This window comes from Micropterus dolomieu, linkage group LG14 (genome assembly GCF_021292245.1).
Source record: "Micropterus dolomieu isolate WLL.071019.BEF.003 ecotype Adirondacks linkage group LG14, ASM2129224v1, whole genome shotgun sequence".
Lineage (NCBI taxonomy): Eukaryota > Metazoa > Chordata > Actinopteri > Centrarchiformes > Centrarchidae > Micropterus > Micropterus dolomieu.
In genome coordinates, this window is record NC_060163.1 from 15,779,096 (window position 1) to 15,795,731 (window position 16,636).

General features: G+C 39.6%; 1 protein-coding gene across 1 annotated transcript in view; it reads right to left on the minus strand.

Moving 5' to 3' along the window:
- Positions 1-2,623: 2,623 nt before the first annotated feature.
- LOC123983512 (SH3 and cysteine-rich domain-containing protein 2-like) overlaps positions 2,624-16,636 on the minus strand; it is an 18,123-nt gene continuing 4,110 nt past the window's right edge. The window contains exons 3-11 of the mRNA XM_046069771.1: positions 15,353-15,447; positions 10,141-10,225; positions 9,809-9,921; positions 9,618-9,681; positions 7,120-7,175; positions 6,862-6,950; positions 5,043-5,094; positions 3,684-3,821; positions 2,624-3,429 (exon numbers count right to left, since the gene is read on the minus strand). Of these exons, the coding sequence (XP_045925727.1) occupies positions 3,331-3,429; positions 3,684-3,821; positions 5,043-5,094; positions 6,862-6,950; positions 7,120-7,175; positions 9,618-9,681; positions 9,809-9,921; positions 10,141-10,225; positions 15,353-15,447 (791 nt within the window). The 3' untranslated portion in view covers positions 2,624-3,330. The remainder of the gene's footprint in view (positions 3,430-3,683; positions 3,822-5,042; positions 5,095-6,861; positions 6,951-7,119; positions 7,176-9,617; positions 9,682-9,808; positions 9,922-10,140; positions 10,226-15,352; positions 15,448-16,636) is intronic.

Here is a 16,636-nt window from a genome sequence, read left to right on the forward strand (position 1 = left end):
CTCAAAGCACCGCTATGCCAAAGTACCGCCTCACAGAGCTGCTAGCATGGCTGTAAATGTCCACAATACCTATGGTTCTGTTAACAAAATGTGGTTGTGGCATTAGTCAGACCTTTGCCAGATGCTCTGTGTGTAGTAACATACTTAATTGTGGCGGGGGGCGGGGGGCCTTCACCGTGAGGTCACTCTGATTAACGGTGAAATGTGTTGCCCGATCTTCCTGTCATTTATCATCCACTAAAGAAGATGTGTGGTTGACAGCATTCCTAATTATTCTCAGGGTCATTGTCTGATTGACTGGACAGAACATAGTTTGACCATATGAGGGATGGACAGTCTTGATTAGGGTTAAAAAAAAAATAGCACGGAAGCAGGACACAGATAATCAAGCTACTCCAGTTAGTAGACTACTGTGAGCCTCCAGCCTTCTAGTATGTGCCCACGCCAGACTGATCTTAGCAATGTATAGATTATATTGTGGTGGAAAGTCACTAAGTGCACTCAAGTACTGTTGACTACTTGAGTACAATGTGTACTTTACTTGAGTATTTCTATTTTATACTACTATCCCACTACATTTCAGAGGGGCATACTGTACCACATTATTCTATTATCATACTACCACATTATTTCACAGAAATGGTTGTTATACATAACATAGAAGTTTATAAAATATGATGCAATATGAAGTAACAGAAATGAGCTCCACTGCGGTCAACTACAACATTAAAGTACTTTATACATGTTAATGCATTAATAATAGTGACATGATATAATAACATAACAATGAGTTTTCTGCTTAAGAAGTACTTTTACTTTAAGTACATCTCGTTAATATTTCTGTATCTTTACTTAAGCCAACTTTTAAATGCAGGGTATTTGTAATTATGTATTAGTATTTTTATAGTTTGGTACTGCAACTTTTACTTATGTACAGTAAAAATCTGAATACTTCTTTCAACATCAGTTTTATAGTAATTCACAGTTTAATTATGTTGTCATTTTAACATTGCAGCATGTTTTGGAAAATGAAGTGCTCTTTTCATGATCATCCAAGCTAATCACTAGCGACTTTTGAGGAGACACACTTTCAAAATGAATATTCATTAATCCAGACTTGTAATAGTAGCACTAAATTAAAGCTGTAATGCATTGCCTTTAATGCCATGAGCTCTTTGCAAATCAAACCTTCATTTCACCCTGCTCAGCCTTTTTGACAAAGAAACCAAAGGACACAACTGAAGAACAAAGTATGAATTATATCTCAAATAAAAGAGCACACAATTTGACAGTTCATCTGACTTTATTGAGAGATGTGAGACGCAGCTAGCCATGCAGAGAACTAGCCTGGTAGTGTGCATTAAGGTGAGAAAGGGAATTCACCTGGTTAATACTGATCCTGAGCCAATCTTGGTTCTAGTCAGGCGAAGGTAATGTTTAGGATTAGTATGGTGCAGACTGATCCCAGATGGACACTTTGTAAAAGCTGCAATACTCTCAAAGCTGGAGTCAAAATTCAAATCTTTGCAAATGCACAGGTATGCACTGACATGTGTGTGGTTATGCTGGAATAATATTAAATAAAGTGAGTGACTAGAACTGTTGTGCATAGTATTTGAAAAGATTTGTGCTGACAGGGCTAGATATTAATTGAGCAAAAGGGATGCATACACTAATAAGTGGGACAATAATCTCCTGTAATTTGTAACTGTGAAGTTAATGCCCTTAGTTGGCTCCTGAATAGCTGCAAACCTCTTGGTCAGAGTGCTATTCAGAGCCAATATATACAGTATCTTTATAAGGCTATTTACAAATACATGTTTTTATTTACATTTATTGCTGCAACAAAGGCAGTTTGTCACTGCCTTATGGTTTATAATGACAGAGCAATAAATCAAATGGTGTGCAGTGATTTTGCCTCACATTAAGTAACAGCAACAATAACAGTCCCTCAGAGTTACTTAAAAGTGATCACGTGTGCTGGGAGAAACATTAGCCATTCATCAAAAATACATTTTTGACAGCTGTTGTTTGGTACATGAAACTCTGAGAGACTGAAAGTTGGAGAGTTTTCATCACTTTCTTTTTTGACAAATAACACTGAGTTTGGTTTTTTTTAATCATCATCCTGAATTACAGTATTTCTTTCCTTTGCTTCTCCACGCCAAAAGCAAGTAGATCAGAAAAGTCAAGACAGCACACCATCCTCATTGTTGTGGTACTCAACCAGATATGACAGCGAAGATTATACGGACATTTCGTACAGATAAACAATGCAGAGAATATAATGACAGGAAGCGGATTCTAGTGGTGGATTTTAGAGTTACATGGAACAGAGTGAACTATAAAATCTATGTGCGTTAGTGTGTGTAAAGAGAATGTGATTGAAGGGCATACTGAGAAAGAAGCTCCCAGAGGTGCACGGAAAGCATTTGTCACATCAGAGCTGTGAAGAGCACAAATGTACCGTAATCTAATCACTGGAGAGCAGTATGAAATACAGAAACCCCAGAGTGTGTGTGTGTGTGTGTGTGTGTGTGTGGACTGTCATTTGACCAAGATGTAGCAGAGAAGACTGTTTTTAATTTTTACATACACGCAATGTAATACCTGAATCATTTTCTAATCGGAACAGGAGTGACACATATGCACATTGTGAATCCATATTGCAACAGCAGACATGTGTGCATAGTGAGCAGCAGTCTGCACACATGTAACTGGATCGTCATGGTTTATACCCTTAGTTGAATATACTAAACCAGATCTGTTTAAGGGTTTGAAATAACTAACCAAAAAGTTTTTGCACAAGCCACTACAATAAACAGCTATACTCTTTCACAGTCTTTTATGTCTTGTTTTCTCTACACAAACAGTGAAATGAAGACAGTTTGCACACAAAGTCGCTCACACTTCGCAGGCCTTGACATCATAGTAAGGTAGTCCTCTCCCATTTTTGCAGACAGGTGGCCAATGGCAATGGCTAGTGAGGTAGCCAGACTTCCTGCACACTATCCTCTTCAAAATGATGCTACATTTCTGTTGTGAGTGTGTATAACACTTCACAAAGTAAATGTTGTGCTACAAGAAAAGTAGCTCTAAATAACTCTGAAGAAGCCCCGCCCCCCATCCTCTCCTTAAAGTCAAAATCTGCAGTAAAAAGCAAAGTTGTGGGTCGACGTCCACTCAAGCTGCTAATTCGCTGCCACTTTTCGGGGGGGATGGAGGTGGTTGGTTGGCGGTCAGTGAGGTGTTGGGCAAACACTCCTGAGTATTCCTCCGTCATAGTGAACTTCTTTATCAAACTGAGGGTCAAGGAGAAGTGCGCTGCCATCATATTTCTAGCAGATACTTCACAGGGACCAAGCCTCTCTTCTTCCCGCTGCACAGCCGGAGGAAACCGTCAATCTCCTCGTTCTTCCCCACGCAGATCTGCAGAGGGAGAGTGGGGGGGGGGGGGGGGGGGGGGGGGGGGGGGGGGGGGGGGGGGGGGGTATGGAGCAGGAGGAGGGGCAAGTGACATTCAGTTATGTGAGAGAGTTAGACTAAGGCAAAAAGTGAGCTGTACTGGAAGCCATAACATGCTGTCCTCTGTAATCTCAGCAGTTTTCTGCATGAATTTACATACACTTATTCAGTGTGTTTGACAGAAAGAAAAAATGTGTGTATTTTATGTGTGTGTTCACCTGGGCCTCTTTCACGGTCATCTGGCCTTTGTCTCGGTTGCCTTGGAAACCATCTGTGACCTTCCACACCCGCTCGCCAGGACGGACCCGCTGCACAAAGTTGGCCGGAAATAATCCCACCTTGTCTCTGCTTTTCCCCTGGTAAAAACACGCACACGCATGCACACACACAAAGATATATATATAGAAGTTTTCTGTCTGTGTGTAATTGTAAATTTCCTGTACTACAAAAATCAGTTGTGCTGGCTTCCCCTGGTTTGAGTTAAATTCCTCCTCTATGGAATAAATCAAAAAAGCAACTCTTGCATCTGCCCGCTTACATTTCAACACAAACAGCAAACCCAACACAGGCAGCTTCCACTACAGATCTCGACAGTCTTTACCTGAGCAATTAGATCGTTTTGTGTTTTCATCTTTGTTTACTTGACCAGATGCCTAAATATGCATCACATATGAATCCCAGTCACACACTGGAATTTGAATAAACTCAATGAGCAAGCATTGAAAGAAAATGAGTGTTTTTGTTCCCTAATTAGCAGCATCAGTACTAGACCAAAGGATCTGTATTTGTGGAGCCCTAATCCCCCTCTGTTCTCTTCAGAGACTTTGGCACACAGGTGTGCTCACCCATTTTTCTCATGTCCATATGTTGACATTTAGCAAAGGCATGTTTACACTAAAATGACAGGATGGGAGGCTTAATTGTCATTTTTCTGTAAATCAATGTGGTTTTCATGGGTGAAAATTACTCAATACAGTAAAGTACTGTGTTTTGTATAATTGCACCATTTTACATGTATTTACATGAATTTTCATGTAAATATTGTACCAAATTCAAGTGTTGCCTCACTATAAGCATTCGAATGTAAACTGGACAGTCAGAGAAGAACAACGATTTTTGTTTTGTCATGTAATCAGATTGGAACACAGGTTGCAGCAAAGAAAATCTCTAGGTAACTTAAAGTGTGTGTTATGGTTTATGTAAATACCTGTCTGTCCTTTGGCAGGTGAAGGTTAAGATCTTCAGCTGCCTCATTAAAATACGGACTGCATTATGTCTTCTCCCTCTTTCTCTTCATGTTAACTAGCTCTGCTAACACCCACACCTGCTGTCCTTCAAGCAGATCCGCCATCTCTTTAGTGTTACAGTCCCTGAGCAGCTCTGCTTTGAATAGAACTTCAACTAATCCTACGACTGTCTTACTGAAGTCTATATGTGTGTGTTATTGTGGTATCAATCTGGAGATCTGTAGTGATAATATTTTATTCACCTGAGCACTGGCTTATTATAAAGATAGAGATAGACAGAGAGAAATGTGACAATTTTTAAATGGTCACAGCACTTCTTTCATAGCTCACCTTCCACCAGTCCTCGTTGGAGTCATCTGTGACTTGAACTCTATCACCAGGCCTGGAGGAAAAACAGACAATTAAAGAGGTGGTATTATGCTCATTTTCGGGTTCAAAATCCTATTTACAAGAACAGGATTTACATGGTTTAATTTTCAAAAAAAACCACCATATTTTTTGTCATACTGCACATTGCTGCAGCTCCTCTTTTCACCCTGTGTTGAAGGCTTTGTTTTAGCTATGGAGTGATACATCTCGTCTCTAAATGATCTTTGTTGGGAGTTGCACATGCGCATTTCCTAGTTAAGGACTACTAGCCAATCAGAAGCAGAGAAGGGCAGGTCAGCGAAAGGCCGGTAATAGCCAATCAGAAGCAGAGAAAGGCGGGTCAGCGAAAAGACAATAAACAGCTTCGATTCAGCTGTAGGCCACATGTTGCCAACCAGGTTGGCAATTTGGACTGGAGCAAGAGTTTCAGAGTGGTGAGTTATTAATTTGTAACAAATGTATCTTTCATCCATAAAGTTTTAACTGAGCTCTGTCTCTACATCACAGTAACAATGTCCATTGACTGCCTGGAGGGTAGCTAGTGTTTGGAAGGGAGAGGAGAGGTGTGCTGCAGTTTTTGAGGGCGTGTTGGACTAGCCGCTCGGCGAGCATTATGACACGTATTTTCATTGTGACATCACAAGAAAGGGAAGTAAAGGCTGGACTACAAACGAGCTGTTTTCAGGCAGTTCAGAGCAGAGTTTTCTGTGGGAGATGGGAACTCCCTTTGGGGTGGACTTTGGGCTTTTTCACTTTGCAAACCTAGTACATACGCAAAAAAGATATATAACTCAATAAAGGAGAGGGAAAAAGCCATAAACCATAATACCACCTCTTTAAGCAAAGTGATCGATAAGAAAATATTTTTTTTTATATATTCATCATCATTTGCAAATTACACCATGTAACATTTCGGGAAATATGCTAGTTTAGCATAAAGAATGGAAGCAAGGGGAAACAGCTAGCCTGACTCTATATCTTGATTGTTTAATCTGTTCAACAACAACAAAAAATAAATAAAATTGATAACAAGTTTCATATTGGAGCCCGGCCAGCTATATGCTAAGCTAACTGCTGCCTCTAGCTTCCTATCAAGTGTTCAGACATGAGAGTGGTGTCTGTCTTCTCAATAACTCTCGACACAAAAGTGATTAATATACCAAAACTATTACTTCAACAGAAACATTTTATAGTCACAAGAAGTGAGTCAAACGGTCAATGCTATGGTTGGCATCCTTTAAGTAGCATTTTGACAGTTTTATATCAAGTCATGCTTTAAATTTTAGTCTCACATAGAAGTTGATGATTAGCCTACATTGGTCAGGTATCACTGCATAGCGGATGTCCCCAAATGCCTGTTTTCTAGCTTCTTTTGTGTTTTATCTATAGTATTGTAAATGTCACCATGCAAATTCTTTCTGAGGAAACTGGACGGCTTTGTCCATGTTAAGAAATGCCATGTGTCTTGTCTTCTTGCACAGACACATCATCCAGATTAGTAGTGGGTGTCATACCACACTCAGCAGTTTCCTACACCTACCAACATACAAAGACACTTTTTTTTTTTATGTCAAACACTCAACGCAGCTGTTTGTCCTTCCAGATTTCCAAGCATGCTCCCCCCTCCCAAACCGAACCTTGCAACCCCCTACAATCATCCCGCTGACGAGGCAGATGGCGTGTGAATGTTATATTATGGCCAGGTACACACTTCCTCCCCTTTCACCAGATTACACTCATGTATAAGCACAGTACAGTATACAAAAGAAATTGGACTGACTGTAGTTCCAAATCATTCTTCTCTTGAGGGAGAAACTTGTAGAGAGCCACATAGGTGTGGATGGAGTGAACCTCTACTCTCTTTGGAGTCTGACAAAAACAGAAAAAAAGAGACAGAGATGAAGATAGTTATATGTAGTTTCCTCATGTGGAAGTCTGAAACTGAGAGAAAAGGATGAAGCGTTTGAGGGGGGTCGGCAGAGTGCATTTTCACCAAGAAAAAATAAGCGGAAAGAAGAGTATAACGCTGACTACACACCTTGAGGCTGACCCTGTCTTCTGAATCAGCCTTCTCGCTTTCAGGAGGGGTGAGCACTGGAGAGACAGACACATAAACACAAAGAGAGAGGGAGAGGGAAAAGAAAAAGGGAAAGAAATTGTGTAAGAAAAAATGGTCACGTGTAAAACAAGAAAAAGAGGAAGGAAAAAAAGGGAGGGACACAAAGAGGGGTCTTGTCACATTGCGGCAAACAGAAGGAAGGCCAAAGCCAAGGTCATTTGCTGTAAAGTGGCAGCAGTACAAACAGAGATAATCCCTTCTCCTGGGACTGAAGACAGGGAGGTTAAAGCAATGTAGAGAGAACACCCACACCACCTCTATAGCGTACTGTATCTAGGCTTGTTATTACATGATCCACTGATCGTTATTTTGCATAATCATTAGATTCCACTACATGTTGATCCATCCATCCATCCATCGTCAACTGCTTATCCTGTGTACAGGGTCGCGGGGGGGGCTGGAGCCTATCCCAGCTGACATTGGGCGAAAGGCGGGGTACACCCTGGACAGGTCGCCAGTCCATCGCAGGGCCACACATAGACAGACAACCCCTCACGCTCACGTTCACACGGACTACATGTTGATATTTTAGTCATAAAATAAAGAAATACACGCCTGTCCCTTCAGAACTGACTGAAGTCGAAATATATTTTTGTCTATTTTTATATGAGGAAAAGTGTATTTATAAACTTTTTTGCCTGAGCTGTGTAGATATAGCGTAGGAAACACGTATCGTTTGAGAGAAATAAACCGTCTACCTAAGCAAAGGGTTCCAATTACAGGGAAAAAATAAAATAAAATAAAATAAAAAACCAACAACAACACACAACAACAACATGGAATCAAAGTGCTTGGCTGTCTAGATCTCACTGCTATTACGAGAGTAATATATAGTATACAAGAACATTTTTCTTGCTTAATTTCGTATTTTCAAACCTGATTTAGAGTTGTACAATGTAATCAACCCAAATTGACCTGTCATGTAATAATCGCTACATCGTTATTTATTCGACCAGCATGTTTCCACCGCTATTTGATTTCTAAACAAAAGCAGTTAGTGTAAAACCTTTTTAGTGATATTGTGGATGTTTTGTTCAATTTGCTGCCTTCATCCAGCTTTTCTAATTAGCTAAACTGCATAATAATGCTTAAATGGAAATGTGTGCCCCATTGTGTTTCTCTGTTGCATGTTAACTTTGGAAATTAAACCAAGCGTCCTTCTACATGAATTGTCTGTCTTTAATCACTTTTTTCCTTACATTAGATATTACATAAAATCACATTTACTCATTTGGCAGACGTTTTTATCCAAAGCGACTTACATTTGAGAAACATACAAGCATCAACAAAGCATCAAATACAGCACGAGATCTACAACTGACAATACTTACTAGTAAGTGCAATAAATACTAGTAAGAATACATATTGAATCAATGGGGTAAATACCTAGGGAAAGAAGTAAGAGTTAACAAAAAAGTGCAATCAATACAAGATAATTGTAAGGGGATAGAAGAAGAGCACAGGAAGAGGTTGTTAGCAGGTTAGGAGTTAGAGGTGTTATAAGAGGAAGTGTTCTCGGAAGAGAGGAGTTTTCAAGAGCTTCTTGAAGTTAGAGAGGGACGCCCCTGCTCTGATGGCATGTGATAGCTTGTTCCACCATCGTGGTGTCACAGATGAGAACAGCCGGGACTGGGATTGTAAGTATAACTAATGTGTCTGCTGGTTGCCCAGCAATCTCACAGTGATTATAAGAATCCTCCTATAAAAACTTGGTAAGCTGGCGGTAGCTCCATATTTGCTGTACAGACATGAGTGGTACCAAACTCAAACTTTTATTCCATGGCAAGACAGCAAATAAGTGCTTCTCTCCAAAATGTTGAACTATTTCTTTATTAGAGAAACCAGAAGAAGAACACTTTCAACATGAATGGTAAACATCAGGTTTTTGTACCAGTCCCTTAGACTCAAAAAGCGAAGACGTTGCTCCAGATCCCTCAGTTTGCTTTGATGTTCAGCAATAATAATAATAGTGAAACGATCGATTATGAGAAGATCAATACCATCTAATGTCTGTTTGCAAATGGTTAGCTTACCACAAACACTGGAAACAGGGACAAAGGTAGCATGGATCTGTACAAAGGTAACAAAAACCACCTACCTAAAAATACACCTACTAGCACCTCTAAAGTACTTCAAATTAACACTTTTAGCGTGAGCACTTTGGGTTTTGTACAGATTATTCAAATGAGATATATGTAATGTGTTATATTATAGTGATCTTTAGAGGCTTTACTAGGTGGATTTCGTAACCTTTGGACACCGATTTACAGCTTTATAGCTTGGGGGGGGGGAAGCAAACAAGCATTTCTTTTTTAAATATTCAACTATTCCTTGTGAGTATTTATCTTGCCAAACTGTTACCATGTCGACAAACATCTGATTATCGGTTAAAAATAGAAAGGAAATATTTGACTTACTTCCTGGGATGTGTTCCTCTTCAGCTATTGGCTGGTTTTCTAGCTTGTCTTGAAGTTCTTCTGCCTGTAATAAAGAAAGGGTTGCAGCCAGCAAAGTCAACAATATTGTTGGTATGATTTATGGCATACATATGAAACATGAATTTATATGATCGACTGGGGTTGTATGTGTATTTTATGTGTTTTTATACCTCATGACATGGTGACTCTGAGATACTGCTGAAGCTGGAGCGACTCATCTGAGCCAGCGATGTCCCATAGCGCAATGCCTCATACACAGGGTCAACAATGCCATTATCCGCCTCTACACACAGCCAGACAAGACGGAAAGCAGCAACACATGTGCAATATTATAGCTGACACTATACTGCCCCCCCCCCCCCCCCCCCCCCCCCCCCCCACACACACACACACACGGCCTGCCGGGCATCAAGGACCGAAGGCCACAGACATGGTGATTACTCATCCTGAGATTACAGTTGTTTGTTGCTGTGAGAAATCTGCCAGTGTTTCCATCACTCACCCTGGGCAGCAGGAGCCTCTCTGACCACACCCAGCGTATCAGTGCTTAGCAGAGGAGAGCTGAAGTTTCTCTTGAAAGCTCCTGTCTAACAGAGCGGCAGAGAGATGGGGAGGCAGGAGAGGAAGGACAGGGGAAGGAGAAGTGTTACTCTAGGTGGAAAAAAGACAAAGGGCAGATGTGGTATTTTGCTGTAAGACAATACCTGTGTGGTTTTATACAGGGAAGGTGGGGCTACAGTATGTGCGATAGAAAGAATATCTGAAGATAAGATCAGTCTTGTGTTCTTTAAGTTTTGTGGCTCAACTGAAATCTCCAACTTTGACACTGATACATGGTGCCAAACACAAACACGTAACATCTAAGTATACACCATGTACATACACACTAAAAAAAGAAATTAGTGCAACAGAGGTACGCAGGGGAAAGCTAGTACAAGACCCCTCTTTGTGTACATATCTTCAATACTTTCACAGCCAACACATTGAAGGTTATTCAGCTACAGTATCTGTGCATGTATACTAATGTAGGATTAAAGTACAGTGAGGGTTTAACATGTCAGGTCAATCTTAAAATGTCAATGTGACCTACACTGCAAAAAAGTTGCATATGAAAGTAGTTCCACTCCTATGGAATGACATCTAAAAACATTCTGCTCAATTTTGAGTTGAGCTGTGTTTTCGTTTTTAATCTGAGCCTTTCAGTTTATGGACTGTAGGAGGAAGAAGAGTTATGATAAATAAGCAGGTGTTGGTCAGTATTTTTCACCTTGATAGAGATCAGTTTGACAGAAAAAGAGTCTCAACAAATACCATTGATATACTTTTCCATCTTGTCACATGTACTGTAGGTTAGATCAGCTAAAATGATCTATGCCTGCATAACTATTATTGCCCACTGATAGTGGCAATAATACCCTCACCATTAGTTTTAACAGGGAGCTTCTGAAGAAATGTCCCCCAACACTGCTGTATGCCTAATGGAGTATGACTAAACTTTATTCTCATCTGCCTTCAAGCAAATGTATCCACGTGGTCTGCTCATTGAAGTCTGTCACTGTCAAACTGGAGATCAACCGGTGCAGATCTGCTACTGTACAACTTTGATATCTGATTGTGTTTCTTTATTTAGCTACAGTACATGACTCATCAGTCTAAGAGATACAATTACAAAGTCCTGCTTTTGTTAGAAGCTGTGATGAATCTGTTCCATCAACTCCAAATAGAAGCAGTTTACAAAGATAGTATATCAGCTTTATTCAATCTCTGGATCTCTTTTCATTTGGCTTACATTAAGTGATATATGGTAAAAAACAACATATCAGAAAATTTTCTTTAATCCTCTGCCATCCTGTGGTTCATTCAGTGGTTCAACTACCTTCAGTGTATATACAATTAAATAGTCCACATGCATTCACTGTGTTATGATGCATCAAGTGAGAGATCATTGAACATTTTCTATGTTTGTGTCTGAAAGTCAAAGTAAAGGAACATATTTATACATATACACGATTTGACAGATGTAAACTTTCTGAAAAATACAGAAGTCATGTAAAAGTCGAACATTGCTTTAAGCTTTTGGGGGAGCGCGATAGCTGCTTTCAGGACTGACAGACAACAATTTGCCCAGAATCTCCTCTTTATCTCCTCGCTCACAGAACACAAACTTCACCTCTACACTGAAATAACTGCATGTACATAAGTAAACAGTGTGATTTTGTTGTTGTTATATCTATTCTTAACTAATAATGAAATTAAGATATAGACTAAAATACCCCATAACACCTCTTGCAAATTAAAATTACAAACACATGTAATAAAATAATATTTTAATCTATTTTTACCCATTTAGAAAGCACACAGTTGCAAACATAAATGTGTAGCGTAGAGCTGCAAATTATTATTATTTTTAAATCGATCAATCTGCAGATTATTGTATTGATAAACTGATTAACCGATTGGTCTATGAATTGTCCAACCAACATTCTAAAATCCAAAGCAATGATATGTATAGGAGAGAGGCAGCAGGTATTATCAAATAATTTCAAATAATTATTGACAATTTGATTAATCGACTAATCGTTGCAGCTCTAGTGTACAGATGTCTAGCTATGTTTCCTGTTTGCCTTGATTGCTCATTGCTGCCTGTTTGTGTCTGTGTGGTGTGTCCCAGTTGTGTTCAGTCTTTGTCGTGTTGTAGTCTAATGTTGAGTTTTCTGCCTTGTGCTCCGTTTCCCCCTGGATTTCTGGATTGTTCCTCTGCTCTTGGATTACTCTGCCTTAGTTGGACTTTACCCCTGTATGTGGATTACCTTGCCTTTCGTTTGGACATTTCTGTAAGTGACTGTTTCTGTTAAATAAACCTGTAAACTGATCCAGCCTTGCTAGTGTCTGCATTTTGGGTCCATGCCTCAAATTCCCTGCCGTTGCACTCAGCCTTTCTCACACCCTTTCACATCTAGTAGCCAAATTCTACCCCTACAATCACATACCAACATATCAGCAATGGTGATTGTTCACTGGAGCATGACCGGACAGTCTTGGGAGACAAGCTGAAATTTCACACTGTTCAGCTGAGATCCACAGAAGGCAAAACTGGACCGACGACACTAACACAAATTTGCGTGTGTGTGTGTGTGTGTAAGTAAAGCTGTCCTGCAGAAGCAATTCTTTTGTGCAGTGCTCAGCAGGCATATTTCTTTAATCAAACTGTAATACATCTTTAAGTTTTATTAACATCGATTAGCTAAATGTTGTCATGAATCCAAAGTACTGGAGGTATTTTAAAGCAATTTGTCATATGGGTGCACTCAGCAAATGGGCTGAGAGCGAGCCAGAGGAACCGCAGTCATCGATATTCTTTTTTTTTTTGTTAATTACACTACTTACTACTTTGTTTTTACTGCAATGACCAGTGGTGGTATTCGGATCTTTTAATCAAGTGAAAGTGTGTGTGTGTGTGTGTGTGTGTGTGTGTGTGTGTGTATACACAGTCAAAATTAAATAAAAGTTAGGTACTTGGTTTGCAGAATTACAATTACTAGTGTTTCAATATTACGTGGTATATTATAGGCTTATTACGTACTGTAAGCAGCATTTAAATGATGTAGATGTAGCTCATTTTATGATGATTGACTTTCTCCAACAAAATCTCCATCTTACTTATGAATAAGTTACGGAGTTGTAAAAGTCTTTTTCTAACAAATACTGACTTCTGTCTATTATTTCAACCTGTAGAAATCAACTTGTTAGATAGAGATAAGTGAGAATCCTCAGCTGAAGCTTTCTCTGAAGTTTTTGCCACAAAGGAAGTGTTGTTTTAATAAAACAAAACTTTGTCTGATAGACTAAAAAGTTAGTTTTGAAGTGTGTGTGTGGAGTAACTGTAGCTCAGCCTCACACAAATGTAGTAGAGTACAAAGTGCAATATTTCTCTCTGAAATGTAGAGGAGTAAAAGTCACAAAATAAAAAATACCTGAAAAGGGTATTTGAGAACAGTACTGTACTCAGTACCTTCCATCACTATGAAGGTGTAAGCTCAATTCAGTACTTTCACAGATATAGATATTCACACTAAGATGGCCGGCTCCTCCTGCTCTGTCTGGCCTCAAGTCATCCCAAGAGTCTGACTGGCTTCCCTACTTAATAATAATACAACTAATTTGAACACTTCTTTATCAACAACAAGACATTGCTGCCCAAAATCTACTCTGCTCTGTTTTTTACTACATTCATGAAGACCAGCCAATGGTTAAAAATCACCCAAGCAACAAATGCAATATAAAATACATTTTCACAAGCTATCACACAGACTAGGTTTGGATGACGCACTTTGGTTGTCAGTGAACCTTGGACCTTAACTTAGGTTATATATGAAATAACCTCCAACTCCATCCAGTTTCAGTAAAATGCCTAATCCTTGCTTTGATGAGTGCGCAGTGATCAAAAAGGACACTGCCGAAGGCTTGGCGAGAGCCTGACGTGTCATATCCTCGAGGGATTGTGTGCGCCTCAAAAACACTGAATTTCACACTGAATTAGCCAGACCAGCTGGTATAGGGAGATATTGATTTTCCAACACAGTTGAGAGGGGAGGAAATAAATGTAGCATCTAGACAAGAGAGGAAAACAGGATGGTGTTATGTGAGAAGAGCAGCACATGCAGGGAGGAAGGACAAAAAGGCTGAGTGAAAAAATGTTGGGACCCGGCCACTGAACTTCATCAGTATCATCCTCTTCAGTTTTTGTTCATCTTATGGCAATTTTATCCCGCTGCTACCCTTTCACATGTTTCCTATTGTGTTAGTCTGCTTTGCAAAGCCCTGGTCAATCCACATTCTATTTATAACCTCTACCTTTTTTGTCTCTGCTGGTTTGAAAAGGGCTTTATCCTCTTTTAACAAGACGGGGGCTTTGAGGCTAAGCATATTAGCAGGACTAAAGGCTACGCCAGCTGACTTAGAGAGACAATTACTGCATCCAGATGCTGTAGAATTCTGCTGACACAATGCATTCTGGGTTAGTCTCTGGCCTACAGAGTACTCGTGCTTTTCCAGTCAATTTTACAAATACTCAGAACATAAAAATGGAATTAACTATGTAAGAAACATTTTTGCCCATGGTAAGCTGGGCTACTGGGAGATAACTGCAGCAATGGAACAAAGCAATACAGGAATATTATTAATTAATTCAAAGCCACCCTCAACAGTGATTAAGCATTTTATGCTAATGAGTTTTGTCCTTTCATGGGTAGCAATGTTTACTTTCAGGGACAAGTGACATGAGAAAATACTAATGTATGTAACTAATGAAACTACAATAATAAAGCTTTAGGGAATAGTAAAAATGTCACTTTTTAAATAAGGTAGCTGAGAAAAAATAAAAAGCCCAGTCAAGATGCATTTGATTAAAATATTAAGACTGATAACAATATAATAAATGTTGTTTGTTACACACATTTCCCTGTGACCCACTGGCCAGGTGGGAAATCCAGCTACTTTAAATGAGATTTTGGAAGAGCATCTCAGAGTTTCACACCCCTGTTAATACCAGATGACCACATATCCCTGGGTGTCATCTCTCTGCCAGACACTTAGAGAAACTTTGTGTTACTTTATATTTTATTTGGGCAGCAAGGTGTTACTGTTAGCTTCATAAAAAGGTGCATAGTGTGTGGTAGTGAGACTTAATGATCGTTGTTCTGAAGTGTTCTTACCTTGCCATTGCAGGGCTGCTGGGAGAGCTCCGATGAGCACCAGAGGTGGGCTGCCAGCTTACAGGCTTTACAACGCAGCCCCTGCTTGGAGTTCCCTGGACAGCAAACAATTCACTTTAGACTGAAGGCTGCTGTCAATATTTCTGTTATCAGCAACAGGTTAAGGCCAAAATGGCTTGTTGCCACACTGCGTTATCTGTCCCAAGTGAGTGTATCTATTGTATAATATGATCTGATTATTACAAATGCTACATTTCTGCCAGTTTTTTATTAACAGTAATCACAAGCCACATTCTCTAGCTTTGGGTCAATTTTCATTTCAACATTTAAAAGACTTGTTTAAATCCCCAGAAAACCTTTACAACTGCATTTTGAATTTTTATTGCTCTGAGCAAATTATGTGTAGACATGTGGAACCCACACCGGAAATACTCATTGGACTGGCCTGCATGTCACAAGGTGCAGTACACTCACTCACTCATCGTCACACGTTTATCCTGTGTAGGGTTGGGGAGGTTGGATTTATTTATTTAATTCTCTCATGGGATTGGGCCAGGACAGAAGTATTTTTGTAGGAGTGGGAGGGGACAGGAGTGAAAATCCACTTCCATGTCACCGTCTAAATGGATATGCTCATATCAGGTCCTACATTTCCTATACAATGTCCTACACTTCATATATCAGGTCCTACAACAGATTCTGAATCGGGTGCAGTTTCCCTGGTGTCTGTTTGCTAAAGCATGTAAAACTGTTACAGAATAACAACCTGGACTAGAGATGAAATAAACTGTGTAAAACTCCCAGAAGAGTAAACAAGATTGGACCCCAGAGGTTGTTGTCAATTTTCATAGGGACAATTTTCTGCTCAAGAAATAAACCCACTGCAGAAGGCTCAGTGACATTTGTGGATTTGTGGACCGAGTTATAACTCTTAATCCCCTGAAAACCACAAATAGAAGTTATTTCATTATTTTGGGTAAAGTGAAGTGCAGAATTCCAAGTGGAAAAACTTCAGCAACTAAAACCAAAAATACATGTATGGCTAAATAAACCACAAGTGGTAAGTGAGAAAATGTGTGTTTTTGGTGATTTGGGTGAAGTGACCCTTTTAAGCACCTTGATTCAGCCAGGTACAGTAGATTGACCATACTCTGGTTAAGAAACCTAGCATTAAGCATACTGGCCAGTTAATTTTTGCATTGTGGGGGATTTTCACCTCTTGGAACGCATAGTGAACTTCACTGATCCTGGTTAAACTTCAGAGAGATCTGTCCAATATGGCTG